The following is a 14980-nucleotide window of genomic DNA, read 5'->3' on the forward strand; positions in this document are numbered from 1 at the left end:
TTTCTTTATTATCCTCTCTAGATTCATGTCTATTTCAATTTTAAATCTAGGGTCCTGCCATCTTTAACTCTTTTTGCAGTTACCATTGACTGCCGCAGATATAGGGCTCAGCACTGCTTCAGGGTGAGATGGTTATCACAGATGAATGTCTGCAGCATTCCACCATGTTTATTTACCTACACCACTTAGAAAATAGTTGTAAACATTAGCACTGGCCTTAAAATTATCAGGGTTTCATATTCACCAACTGTTATTATACATGGCTTAGAGATTAAGAGCCAGAATTTCTAAAGGCACAATGTAGATAAGTAAAGAATAAATATGAAAGCTAACCACCTAGAAACAAGCAGAGCCTAAGAAACCAACTGCAGGTTTTCTTATACATTATGATGCCAAACAAATAAGTAAACACAAAGGATGAATTCACAAGAAGTGAATTACTATGAAAATTAAGATTGGCTGGAACCACCTCCCATAGAAATGTTTGATCCTCCTTCACAACATCTGCAGTGTTTGAGAACTTTAAGATAATTCATCCTACCTGAGAATTCTACCTTAGGCTGAACGGAAACGATTCCTTGGAGATATACAGAAAATTGCCTCAGGAAGATTGTTGTTTCAGAGTTAAAATAGATTAATTTCTTCTGCTGTTCAATTTCTTTTATCACCCTCATCTTAAAATTATAACTTTGCAACTGAAAATATAGTTAACAGTAGTAACTGTGGAGAGATTAGTGTCAAATTGTAAGCTACTTAAGGCTATGAATTTGCAGGTGAAATTACAGATCAAAGGGAAGGAATAATCAGTGCCTTCAAGTCTTATCAGCACTGTATATAGACATGCTTTTTTGAAAAAGGGTATGCAAATTGTAGATCTTGCCATTTGAAGACATTCATTTTCAAAGTGAAGAGACTGAACCCTTATGTAAGTTTCTGTAAAAATTCCAACTTTTAGGTGCATATAAATTATGCTTAAAGCAGCACCTGTGGCCATTTTCACAAGACACCTTTAGGAAAAAGGCTTAAAAATAAAACAACACACACTGGAAAATATTAGTTCAAAACAAAGTTCATTTACACACTACTTGTTTAAGCATTTATTTAACATTATTATTATATCAGTTTCTTTGTTTCAAAGAACCATTTTTTCAGTCAAAACATTTGTTACTTTACCAAGAGCTTATTTAGTTTTTCATTTTAGATTTTTTTCTTTCAAATTTTTAAGTTATATATTTTTAAAATGTACAAATTGAGGATGTGATGTGTATATACACATTGTAAAATGATTTCCAAGATTAAGATAATTAACACATCTATCATCTTACATAGTTAATATAGATAACTTTGATGTGTGTGATGAGAATGCCTAAATACTTTAAAAAATTTTAAGCACACAATACTGTATTACTATAAGAACCATCCTGTATATTAGATCCTCAGAATTTATTTGAAAAATTTTTGGCTTTGACTGACACAAACTCACTTCCTTCTCTCTTAGATCCTAACAGACACCATTTTATTCTTCTGTTTTTATGAATTCTCTCTTTCTCAAGATTTCTCATGTAAGTGATACCAAAGAATATTTGTCTTTCTTTTTCTGGCTTATTCACTTAGCAAAATGCCCTCCAGATTGATCTTGTTGTTGCAAATGACAGGATTTCTTTCTTCTTTTATGGCTGAATCATATCCTATTTTATGTATTGATACAGCACATTTTTTAATAAATTACAATATGTACATTTTTAAAATCCATTCACCTGATGATGGACATTGAAGTTGCCTTCATATCTTGGCTACTGTAAATAAAGTTTATAAATGCAAGAGTGCAGGTTTCTCTCAGAGATACTGATTTCATTTATTGAATATCCAGGAATGGGATTGCTAGATCACATGGTAGTTCAATTTTTAATTTTTGAGGTAGTTAGTTACTATTTTCCATTATGGTTATATAATTTTACTTCCATCACTAGCATATAAGAGTTTCCTTTTTTCCCACATTCTCACCAATATTTGTTGCCCACTATCTTTTTTTTTTTTTTTCATAATAGCTGTCCTAAAAAGTGTGAGGAGATATTGTGGTTTCAGTTTGCATTTACTTGATATTAGTTGCTGTTGACTATGATTTTTATATCTTATCCAAGAAATGATTGCTAAGATTAATGTCAAGAATATTTTTACCTATGTTTTCTTTCAGGATTTTCATGGTTTCAGGTCTTACATTTAAGTCTTTGATCTGTCTTGAGTTAATTTTTATGAGAAGTGTAAGATAGGGGTCCAACTTCATGTTTTTGCATTTGAATATCCAATTTTCCCAACATCATTTATTGAAGAGACTGTTCTTTCTTCATTACACGTTCTTGGCACCCTTATCAAAAGTTAGGTTACCACAAATAAATTGGTTTACATCTGGACTCTATTCTGTTCTACTAGCTTATGGGCCTGTTTCTATGCAAGTACCACACCGTTTTGATTATTATAGCTTTATAGTCTGGCTTGAAATTAGGCAGTGTGATACCTTTTGTCATTTCATACAAATGTACAGTAGTTTTTGTTTTGTTTTTTTCCCCTAGGAAAAATGCTACTTGATTTTTGATAGAGATTTCATTAACTCTGTGAATCATTTTAGGTAGTATGGGTATTTTAACAATACTAATTCTTCCAATTCAAGAACATTGAATATCTTTATATTTAGTTGTGTATTCTTCTACTTTTTTTCATCAAGCTCTTATAGTTTTCAGTGTACAGGTCTTTCCCCTCTTTGGTTAAATTTATTCCTAAGTACTTTACTGTTTTCAATGCTATCCTAAATGGCATTACTTTTTAGATTTCTCTTTCAGATAATTTGTATTTAATGTACAGAAACAAATTACTTTGTTAAAGAACTACACAAAACAGTGTCCAAACATATCAACAATATTTTGTCAATAGAAAAAATTGCTTAACATGCCACTTGAAAAAGAGAAACAACAAGTGAAGATATGTAAATAACCTAGACTCCACTGATGGATGAATGCATAAAGAAGATGTGATGTATATATAATAAAGAAGGACAAACCTGACTTCATAACAGATCAATTCCTTTAGCTCTAACCCTTGTACTCTGTTGCTTGTGTTTAGTCATGCTTGCTCTGCATCTTTGTAAAAGAATGTTGCCTGTAGCCTGAAATAACACATCATGGCCCATTCTCAATGCTCTGACCTTTAAAAGTATAACTCTTTTCCATTCTTATAGAGATACAAAATATCCAGAATAGAAAATAACAATTATATTATTGAAAGCTTATAGGAACATTGTGATCAGACCCATCTACAGAGCTGCAAGAACAAGAGTTTGCATTTGAATATTCCCTTCCTTTTTAGCATAAATAAATCTAAATTATAACTGGAGAAAGTTGGTTCTTTGGGACACTAGTCCACCATCTTCTCAGTCCACTGACTTTTCAAATAAAATTTGTATACCTTGCCCCAACAACTTATCTCTCAATCTATTGGCCAGTCATGCAGCAAGCAGTATGAATTTGGACTTGGTAACATACATACACAATGGAATATCACTCAACCACAAAAAAGTCATGACATTTGTGACAACATGGATGAAACTTGAAGGCTTTACACTACGTGAAATAAGTCAGACAGAGAAAGATAAATACCATATGATTTCATTCATATGTTGAATCTAAAAGAATAAAACAAGTGAAAAAATAAAATAAAAAGAAACTCATAGATACAGAGATCAGATTAGTGGTTACCAGAGGGGAAGGAGGTTGGCAGGTGGGTGAAATGAGTGAGGAGGTCAACTGTATGGGAAAAGATGACAATTGCAATTGCAGTGGTGATCACTATGTAGTACATACAAATGTTGAATTATAATGCTACATATCTGAATGACATGTAATTAAAGAGGAAGAGAAATAACAAATCAAAAGAGCCATAACTTACTCAACTTATCAAAGGTAAGTATGTGCCAATAGATTATACAATTACCCCAGTACTTATATTTGAAAGGTGATTAAAAAAAATACAATAAACCCATGTTTGTTTAAACTAATTTCATTACTCATAAATATTCTACATAAAATGTCATGTGTCAGAATGGTAAAGCATTATTATTGTGGTTGCTATACAGATTATTAACTGATGGCATAAGTGGTAGGTCTTTAAAACAGATTAAATATCAGATGGGAAAAAAATACTCAGCAGAGTAAAGTTTATTTTTTTTAATACTAACATGTATAGCTATGCATTAAAGATGCCGTGTAAGTGAAACAATTTTATGTAACTTGTCAACAATGATGATTTACTAATACCTCTCCTCAGTAATCTGCCTGCAATGCGGGAGATCTGGGTTCAGTCCCTGGGTTGGGAAGATCCCCTGGAAGAGGACATGGCAACCCACTCCAATATTCTTGCCTGGAGAATCCCCATGGACAGAGGAGCCTGGCAGTCTACAGTCCATGGGGTCGCTAAGAGTCAGATACAACTAAATGACAAAGCATAAAGTGAAAGTGAAAGTGAAGTCATGTCCGACTCTTTGCGACCCCATGGACAGTAGCCGACCAGGCTCCGCGGTCCATGGGATTTTCCAGGCAAGAATACTGGAGTGGGCTACCATTTCCTTCTCCAGGGGATCTTCCCAACCCAGGAATCAAACCCAGGTCTCCTGCATTGCAGACAGACATTTTACTGTCTGAGCCACTAACTTCTTAGACTAAGCAGAGCTCCTCAGTAAAATGGCCTTTTCTTTGAGTCCTGTAGAGAAGTCTAGTGTCCAAAAAGTCACAGACAATAAGTAAGTCAGCTCTAGCCATTTTAAAAATGTGATGTTCATTCTGATTGTATAAATATGTTCAATCTAAATTTCTTAATACCTCAATTTGTTTGCACTGGTCTTTGGCTATATAGTTCACATATTTAAATCAACTGCCTTCTGAAATTCAGGGTTTTAGCCAGAATCTCAGTAAGACTTCCCTTGATATCTAGATTTAAATAAAAAGGGATTTACAAATTGTCAGCGTATCCTGAACAGAAAACCTTGTAAAACAGTAATAAACTGGAGGAACTGCTTGGTGTTAACACAAAGTAAACCTTGTAAACCTAGGAGATAGATAAACCTGCCAATAGAATCACAATTTTAAATGTGAGACTTTATTGAAGTGGTAAATTAGTGGAAGAAAGGGTTTTAAATCAGTTTATTGGTCTTTATGGTCACTTAAGTTGACTACTTGTAGCCGAAACTGCAGAAAGGAAGATAAATTAAGTAGAATCCACTTAAAAGAGCTGGAATTCATAGTGAACAGAGAGTGCAAAGAATCTCTCCTTAAAAAATAAAAGATAAAAACAAAAATTATACCATGTGTCATAAAAGACAAGTCAGTACAAGAATAAGAGTCAATTTTACTCATATTTTAAAGAAAGAAGAAGAGAAATTAAGTTTTGTTTCAGTACTGTCCATCACAGTTATCAACAACAGAGAGAAGAAAACAGCTATTCCAATTCTACCACCCTATCTTCTGTACTCAACCACTGTGTGTTTTGGTCAGTAATACAGACTAAATTATGTCATATCCAAACTGAGGTTGAAATCTAATCTCCAGTGTGACTGTAACTGGAGACAAGGCCTTCAAGAAGGTAATTGAAAGTGAAAATATTAGTCGCTCAGTCATGTCCAGCTCTTTGCGACCCCACAGACAGTAGCCTGCCAGGCTCCTCTGTCTGGGGAATTTTCCAGGCAAGAATACTGGAGTGGGTAGCCATGCCCTTCTCGAGGTTTCCCACATCTGAGGTTTCCCACATCTGAGCCCAAGAAGTTAATTAACAAGATCATAAGGTGGATGCCCTAATTCAATAGGACAATTGTTTTTATAAAAAGAGAGAGATATACCAGGAATGGTCACATTGTGATGAAAAGGCCATTTGAGGACACAGTGAGTAGGTGACTGGCTGCAAATCAAGCAATCAGGCTTGAGGAGAATCTATGCTACCTGTACCTTATCTTGGACTTTCAGCTTGCAGAACTGTGAGAAAATAAATTTGTTTTTTAAGGTACCCAATCTATGGTATTCTGTTATGACTGCCCTAGCAAACTAGGGTTTTATTTTATTTTTAATTCTAGCATGTATATGCTCATAAGCAAGATAAAAACTGTTCATCAGTAACTCTGTTACTGAAAATCAGGCTCCTCTTAAGAATGGAAGCAATAAGCTTCTGCAGCTAACATATCTCTTGCGCATTGTTTTTATATTCTATAGAATAGGGGCATGGTCAGGCAGAAGGCAAACCAGCACTGCAGCAGTCAGTAACAACCACACAAGTACTGTGGCAGACACAACTGTGGCAGTCCAGTGCCTCTCAACACAAGATGAAAAGAGCAGACGCATAACAACATTACACTTGATTTGATGGTAGAAATAGGAAAGAACATCAGTTTGTGCGATCTGAAAAGAAACACTGGTAGTTCAATAAAAGAGTTTGTTTCCATGATCAAAATACAGAAGTTTGAAAAGACAGATACTGAGTACATTCAAACTTTGTGCAAACCATTGTTGTTTAATGCATAATTTTGAATTAAATCAATGATTTCTTTCCTGTGTACTCCAGTATACACATACGACAATCACCCCTATATTTTAGTTAGTCATACATGTCTTACATGGTAAAATCATAAACTCCTGGGCAAGAGAGGCACTTCATCTACTTATGATGTGCCCTACACAACTGAAACAGTTGTATGCAGTTTGGTTCTCTATGAACATTTATCACATTATAGAACTCTGAAACAGACTGGGGGTATCCACAATGAAATCATACTGTAGTTTGATTCTGGGCTCAATCCTCTTAGTGAATTTAGTTGAAATTAAATATATGTACTATATTTTCTGGTGCACAGTTTTTAGTATATAAAAAAAGACATTAAAAAACATATCCTATAAACAAATCTTTGCTACTTTTCCAGGCTTTTTAAAAAATCACTGTCTATTCTGTGGACAGTTACAATATTGATGCAATTGTTTAGTTTTCATTAGGTTTGCAAGCTTCTGGCACATACTTCAAAAGCAACATTTAAGCAGAACATATCTAGATTGACTATTTTCATATGTATGGATGCTTCAGCCTTCCTCAAAATAACTTCTTAGAAGTTTCAAGGCTATTTACTTGAGAGTCACAGAACACTAAGGCATGGATGATCAAATTCTGCTTTTCTAAAGGCAAAATCAATACTTTCTGTGATCTATGAAAGATTATTTCAAAAACCAAAGGTGAAATAGCAATATGTATGGAGAGTGAGCATATGCTTGTGTTGCATCCTAATATTTAAAACTACTATTTGGTAAGAAATCTTATCTTCAATTTTATAACCTATTTTGCATGAAGGCAAACTGCTTATCATCAATAAAAAGTCAATGACCTTACATCCTTTACTAAATATTTAAGGGGTCAGTTGATTTTTTTTTTTCAAGAAAGAGCTTTTTTCTAAGAAAATGTATGTTTACAAAGGATCTTATATTCCCTATTTATTCAGGGGACCTGGGTATAGGGACTTCACTCATCTCCCCATAACATTCTATAGTTGCCAGAAGAATGAAAAAATGTATGTAACAAAGACTCAATATTTGTTGACAACATAGTGGGTTATAAAGTTCTCGAATGTTCCTTAAGCATCAATACTAGATTTAAACTAAATTCACCAGTTTTACACAATAAGATACAGGAACAATAAATGCTGTATAAAACATTTACAAAGAGAAACTGATAAAAAAATTAATAAAGTGATTAATAAGAGAGTGAAAAGTCACACCACAGACTGGGAGAATGGTGGTGGTGGTTTAGTCACTAAGTAGTGTCCAACTCTTGTGACCCAATGGACTGTAGCCCGCCAGGCTCCTCTGTCCATGGGATTCTCCAAGCAAGAATACTGGAGTGGCTTGCCATTTCCTTCTCCAAGGGATCTTCCTGACCCAGGAATTGAACCCAGGTCTCCTGTATTGCAGACAGATGCTTTACCGACTGAGCTATGAAGGAAGCCCTGATTGGGAGAATAATTCACAATATATAACCAACAAAAGACTTGTATCAAGAATATAGGAAGAACGGACAAATTGATAAGAAAAAGAGTATGTGAGAAAGTGTTCAATGTTAGTAATCATCAGAGAAATTAAAATTAAAACCTCCAAATATACCACCATACATTCATGAGAACGATAGAACCAAATGTTGGAGATGACATGGAGCAACTGCACCATTCAAACGTTCATGTTGGTGGAGGTGTCATTGCTATAAGTCCTTTAGAAAAGGTATAAGTGTCATTGGTATAAGGTGTCATTGGTATAAGTCCTCTTGCTGCTGCTGCTGCTGCTGCTGCTGCTACTGCTGCTGCTAAGTTGCTTCAGTCGTGTCCGACTCTGTGCGACCCAGAGGACCCACCAGGCTCCCCTGTCCCTAGGATTCTCCAGGCAAGAACACTGGAGTGGGTTGCCATTTCCTTCTCCAATGCATGAAGGTGAAAAGCGAAAGTGAAGTCGCTCAGTCGTGTCCGACTCTTAGCGACCCCATGGACTGCAGCCTACCAGGCTCCTCCATCCATGGGATTGTCCAGGCAAGAGTACTGGAGTGGGGTGCCATTGTCTTCTCTGAGAAAACCTCTTGGGCAGTGTCAACTAAAGTTAAACACAAGGCAACCTAGTGACTTAGAAATTCCACTTCTGTATAAATATTCAAAAAAAAGGAGTGTACACATTCTACCAACCCATGAGAATAATAATAGCTAACTCATTATAGCTGAAAACTGGAAACAATCATATAAATCCAAATGACCACCAACCACAGAGTCAAAGTTAGGAGATTCACATCTGAATCCTTTAAGGTACCATGCAGATCAGATTTTTTTTTTTTAACTAAGTTAATTTGTGACTATTTTACTAGATTTTTATCAAAAATCCTTTGTTTCATATGACTAACATACTTTTGTGATGTCTATAATGCACACTTTAGCATTACTATTACAGGAAAATATTTTAAAATTATTTCCCTATATTTTTCAGAATAAAATGTCAATATTAAGTAAAATATTAATATGAAATTGATATTTTCACAAAAGATGGGTAATTCATCATTTTAAAATATATATATTCATTTTTAAATGGGAAATTTAAAGAAATATTAATATCTATTTTGTAGTTTTTAAATTCTCACACTTATAAGCTAATTTTAAGTGAACTAATAATTTTTATTTTATAAAAATATTTATTACACAAAAGAACAGAAAAGCATATTTAAAATAGTTACAAAAGTTCCAGAAAAAGTTGACCATAGAAAAGCCTTGGTTATTGCTCCTTATTACCACTTGATGTGTAAGTCATTGGCAGATTATTGCTACTTTCAGAAGACAAAATAATTTGTTAGTTATCAGCATTATAGCTTAGAAAAATTAAGTACTTTGAGATTATTTTTTCAAGTTATAATGAAAATTTCTAAATAAACCCAAAAGAAGAGACAGCAGAGCAGTACAATGAACTCTCATGTTCTAATTACCCAACTTTGGTAGCTTTCAATTTTTTCATTGTTCTTTGGGCAATTTTTTTAAAATCAAGTTTTCAATAATCCCAGGAAAAACCTTTAAACACTGCAGTGAATTAAGATTAATTAAACATTTCTGAATCTTTGAAAGATTCCATCACTTAGGATGGAATCATTCCTTTTACTTAGGATGATTTAGTTCAACTTTATTGGGCTAACCCCAGAGAAAAAGTTTATTTTCTGAAACCAAACTTAGAATATCAAACCAGAGTCCAAAGGCACTGCACTCATCCTAGTCATGACTCACTGTTTTCTTAGAGGTCTAGCAAGATGCTCTAGAACCACTGGCACATGTAACAACACGGGTAGATCTTAAAAATCATTACGCTATGGAAAAGACACAACACACAAATGGCTGCACACTGAACGATTCCATTTTTTATGGCATTTTGAAAGACAAAATTCCAAGGGCAGAAATCACATCAGTGTTTACCAGGAACTGGAGATGAAGGGAGGAGACTGAATGCAAAGTGATTTGATGGGACTTTTGTGAGTGATAGGAATACTATATAGCTTGACTGTGGTGGTGCTTAAATAAATATATATACTTGTCAAGAAGCATCAAGGTGTACACACAAGAAGGGAGAATATTATAAGGGTAAATTATACCTCATTTTACGTAGTAAGTCTTAAATAAAAACAAGCAAAAATCCTTACTAAACTGTCTGATGGATCACGTATAGAGAAGTCTACCATCTTTCTTGATTGGAATAACACATTATTAACGAGATTTAAGCTGTTTAAGGTGTTTGATTTAAGAAAACCTTTTCATAATTTTGGTATTCATCAAGGTTCTAATTAAATAAAATAGCCTATATTGTGTCTATTTTTTAAATAAATGCAGTGCTGTACATTAATTATTTAAAAATTCCATGATGTCCACCACATGAACTTAGCAAGGTCTTCTAGAATTTGTACTTACTATACCAGAGTACTTAATTCTATACAATCTTTTGTCATCTTCAATTTAGTCAGCATACTTTCTTTATAGAAAATATTGTTCCATGTTGAATCATTCTGAATGTGTTCTGTTTGCTTAATTGTGGGGCGGAGGGGAGGTGCAGTTATACTGGATTATATGGGACATGACATTTGTATATGGTAAGGATTTAAATAAACTGATGAAATTTAAAGATACTAAAGATTGATAAAATATTTTTGTCTTTGTAAGTGAAGTTACATTATGTCCTGATGTTATAATTAAGTTCTTTCTTTGAAAGGAATATTTTAAATATTTCTTTTACATGCCACTAGTGTTATATTAACTAAATCATACACATTATTGATGTTTCTTTCCTTTGGTTCTCTTGACTTTTATATTTTTAAAGGCACTTATATATCTTAAAGAAAAATGTAACATTAAAATTTTGTATACAAATATACCTTGAATTATCATATGTTTGTTCTATATTAATAACATAAATATCTATAGGTAAGTAAACCCCACTATTTTAGATTATGCCATGGTTTGTTTGAACTTGTAATACTACCCTTCCAATTTGTTCTATAAAACACACACAGAGACACACACAATCTCAACTGAAAGAAATTTTCTTTCATTACAGATTCCAGTTCATTCTTAGGTTAGTATTAATATAATTATTTTCAAATATAGAACAAAATGTTTCCTCTACTAACAAATAAGAACATACATCTGTCATTATTGGAAACTATGCCATATACTCAGATTTTAGGTTAGATTGTAAACTATTTTAAAGCCCTCTATTATGACATGTACAAAGACATTTGAAATAGTATTATATTTGCAGACATTTTTTTAGAGTTAACATTAGTATAGGTAGATAGTTCTAAGCACTATAAAGTCCTTAACAGTTTATTTTTGTATATTAATGTCAGTAATTACATATCTTTCAAGATTCTTAAATAGGAAAATTATAATACAAGAGAAGGAAACAACATCATTTTTAAACTAACTGGATATTTGAGTTCATAATGTCTTCTTCCTGTTAACCTACTTACTCAGGAATATCTTAACTTCCTAAGAGAGACATCTACAACTGATTCTCCTCTTGAGTCTTTTTTCCCAGGCATTTAAGAAAGTCAGAGAATTCAAAGGAGTAAAAGAGCAGGAGGGACTCACTTACAGATCTGGATATGATTTAGGACACACACATTGAGGTTTAGCTGATCTTAAACATACAGATTTATCTATTTCATCTTTCATAATGTCTTCATTATTACACTACATATGGAAATGTCAATGAAACCTATTAAACTAGAAAATACTTTATGAAAGTTATAAAATGTTAGTTTGCATTACATTTCAAACAAGAATTGTGGCTAATTCAAAGCACTGTTCATTCTCGCTCTCTTTTTCTAATTCAGTGTCTGTGATACTGCAAACTCTGTGGGCATCTAAAAGGTCATTTTCTAATATATATCATTAGCCCTTGGAATTGGGAGGAAACCACCCAAGAGTAGTGGCATGATTGCTTTCATTTCTAGACATAACATATGTCATCTGGGTGAAAGTCATAGAAAGAATACAGAAATAAAAGTGTGAACTCTACCCATAAAAGAGGAAATATGTTCCAAAAACTTATTTGAAACAGATGAGGAGTAACTAAATAAAAAAAAAAATAGATAACTATAGAAAGGCATTATCATAAACGGCATGAATTTTTTTCAAGGTACTTTTAGGAAAAAACACGCTTTCTTTTTCCATAATTTTTTTTCAAATAATACTTTCCAAGTATCTTGAATCAAGTTCTCATTATATTCTAGGAAAAAGACATGGGTCCTGCTATGAGGAGGCTTGCCCCATGATTGAAAAGATAGAAGAGGACCCACATTTACTCAAAACATAACTGAAGAAGAAATCCCCAAGTAACCAATTTTATCACAACATGCCAAAATTGGCAGAATTGGGAATTAAGCACTAAATTCAATTTTTAAGAAATAAATTTACATTTTTACACACATTCTCTATAGATGTATAATTCACACCTACAACTATAACCATAAAAGTGTAGTAAATAAAGAATTTCAGAACATAGGACGTTGGTTGAAGAGACAACAATAAAAAGTCAGGAATAAATCATTCCTTAAAACACTTATGGATAGTCTCATGTATATTTTAAAAAAATAAAAATATTAAGAAATGCCAGATTACGGAGAAAAAGGCAGTTTTACAAAATCATTTTATGAAAGTGATTCATCTTACCTCAGCTACCAGTTGTTGAAGAGATGGTGAAGCAACAGAGTGGAGACTTGAATTACCCCTTACAGGACTGTGGAGACTAATGTAAGCCACAACATTTCTCTGCAGAACCTTCCTGAAATCCTGAAATTAAAAAAAAAAAAAAAAAAAAAAATATATATATATATATATATCTTTAAGATAAGTAAAAGTGACAGATTCTACTTTATCAGTTACATGTTGAAAAATAAACATGTCCTACTTAAAATCATTACCGTGCATACTTTATATTTTGTATTTAAAGCAATCTCTTACTATTTAATAGAGTACTCAAGGGTCATAAATGTATTTTAAATAACAGTAGCAAGGGTAGTATTTAAATACTTAAATACAATATTTAAAATGCATTTTAAATAAGTATACTCCTTATTGTATACCCATACAATATACAATATTTTAAAGCATGTTCATGTCCCTCAAAAATGTAAAATTTTAAGAGAAAAATATCCTTATATGGTTTACATAGTATGAGATTCAACTTCAGAATACAGGATGGAATAGTTGCTGTATGACAGCATTTAATTTTATAGACTTTGAATTAGAGAACAGACATGGATAAATCACTTCAGTGTTATTCTGAACAAAATAGGGCATAATACAATTGTGGCCCTGCACAGATTACCTGAAATAAAACCTGATGCATTTCACCCATAAACTAGCATAAAATGATTCAATAGATTAGTTATTTCACTTCTCTGCTAAACACAAATTCCAAAAACTGAAGACCACTGATCCTATTGATAAGTTACTTCTAAGAAGCCCTTCTGTTATTTTCTTCCTTTTCCTACACAAATATTTAATGAGTAATTATCATGGTGTCAGTTCTATAGGAACACCCTAAAAATTGTATTACTTCATGCCTTAAAAATATTTTTTTCTTCTTCCAACACTATCAGATGAAAGTCTGTAAAGGCTTATATATCCAGCACATTAATATTATTCTTAGTTTATGTTGAAAATTCAGTTATACTTCTGTAAAAGAGGTGAAAAGACAATTCATTTTAAAATAAATATTTTGAATAGAAATGATGAACTTTAAGCTTAAGTACTCTGCTTTATACATAATGTTGTTATTAAAAATGTTCATTATTACACAAGAGCTATAAAAAAAAAGCTTCTATTAACATACTACCACACTGACAATGTCTATAAGTCAGTCCATTTAATTCTAATGAGAACCTCATAACATAGACATTAGTACATTTTTAGGAGGAATCAAGCCTTGGAGAAATTATTCTTGCCTAAGATCACATGTTCTATTGTACAGAAGATTTGAACTCTGATTTCTTTGATTACAAAATCTATAGTATTTCCATTATAGCCTGAGATGAAGATTCTTCACAGGAGAGATGGTACATTTTTTTAAAGAACCTATTTAGTAGGATGTCATAATTCTCTTCAAGGATCAAAATCAGTATTGAGTCAAATATCTAATAACTCTATCACTATAAATTCCATCTGACCAGTATAGCCTAATACTTTTAATTATAACTCTGCATTTCAAGGGCATCCTGAGCAAAACAAAATTAGAAAGGGCATCATGACCTGTCAACAAGTTCTTTCCTCACTCATCTTCATTAGGGAATATATTTAGTGCACAAATTGGTTTCATCTAAAAGAAAAAAGTCTTCCATTTTCACAAAAAGTAGGTTTGATAAGAGTAGACAGAACAGGAAAACTAAGTTTTCTAAATTCCTCCTCAACCTGATTGTTACAAAAATACTCCATGAACTATACTGAAATAATCTAAGATACAGTAGTTTACAATAGTACATTTTATGAGCTAATAATTAAATTACACAGTATTCACTATTTTCTTTATTATATATTTTTGCTCATCTAGTCATGGAAAAAGCCAGAAAGTGATTGGGTGTATAATTAGTTGTCAAATATGCATATACACATAAATACTTTAAGACAGAGGTCTCTAACCTTTTTGAATAGGAAGAGCATTTTCTATAAGAAACATTTTTTTCCTATGGACTTTTACAGTATAACAGTTGTATTTTTAGTATCTATTGTTTGAGAAAGTATAAAATGACCAAAAGGTACAACAGAGTTAGTAAATAAAATATTTTATCAACTACAAAAATATTTACTTAAGGTGAAAATATAATTGCTCACATACATAAAAGGTCACAATAGTGAATTAATTTATGGTTACCATGCATGATGCTCAAATGAATT

General features: G+C 32.6%; 1 protein-coding gene across 8 annotated transcripts in view; it reads right to left on the bottom strand.

Moving 5' to 3' along the window:
• NAALADL2 (N-acetylated alpha-linked acidic dipeptidase like 2) overlaps positions 1-14980 on the bottom strand; it is a 1576761-nt gene that overhangs the window by 415568 nt on the left and 1146213 nt on the right. For all 8 annotated transcript variants that reach the window (XM_061415500.1, XM_061415503.1, XM_061415502.1 and 5 more), the window contains one exon: positions 12758-12877. In XM_061415500.1, coding sequence (XP_061271484.1) covers positions 12758-12877 — 120 coding nt within the window. The remainder of the gene's footprint in view (positions 1-12757; positions 12878-14980) is intronic.

Source organism: Bos javanicus, chromosome 1, assembly GCF_032452875.1.
Source record: "Bos javanicus breed banteng chromosome 1, ARS-OSU_banteng_1.0, whole genome shotgun sequence".
NCBI classification, from domain to species: domain Eukaryota; kingdom Metazoa; phylum Chordata; class Mammalia; order Artiodactyla; family Bovidae; genus Bos; species Bos javanicus.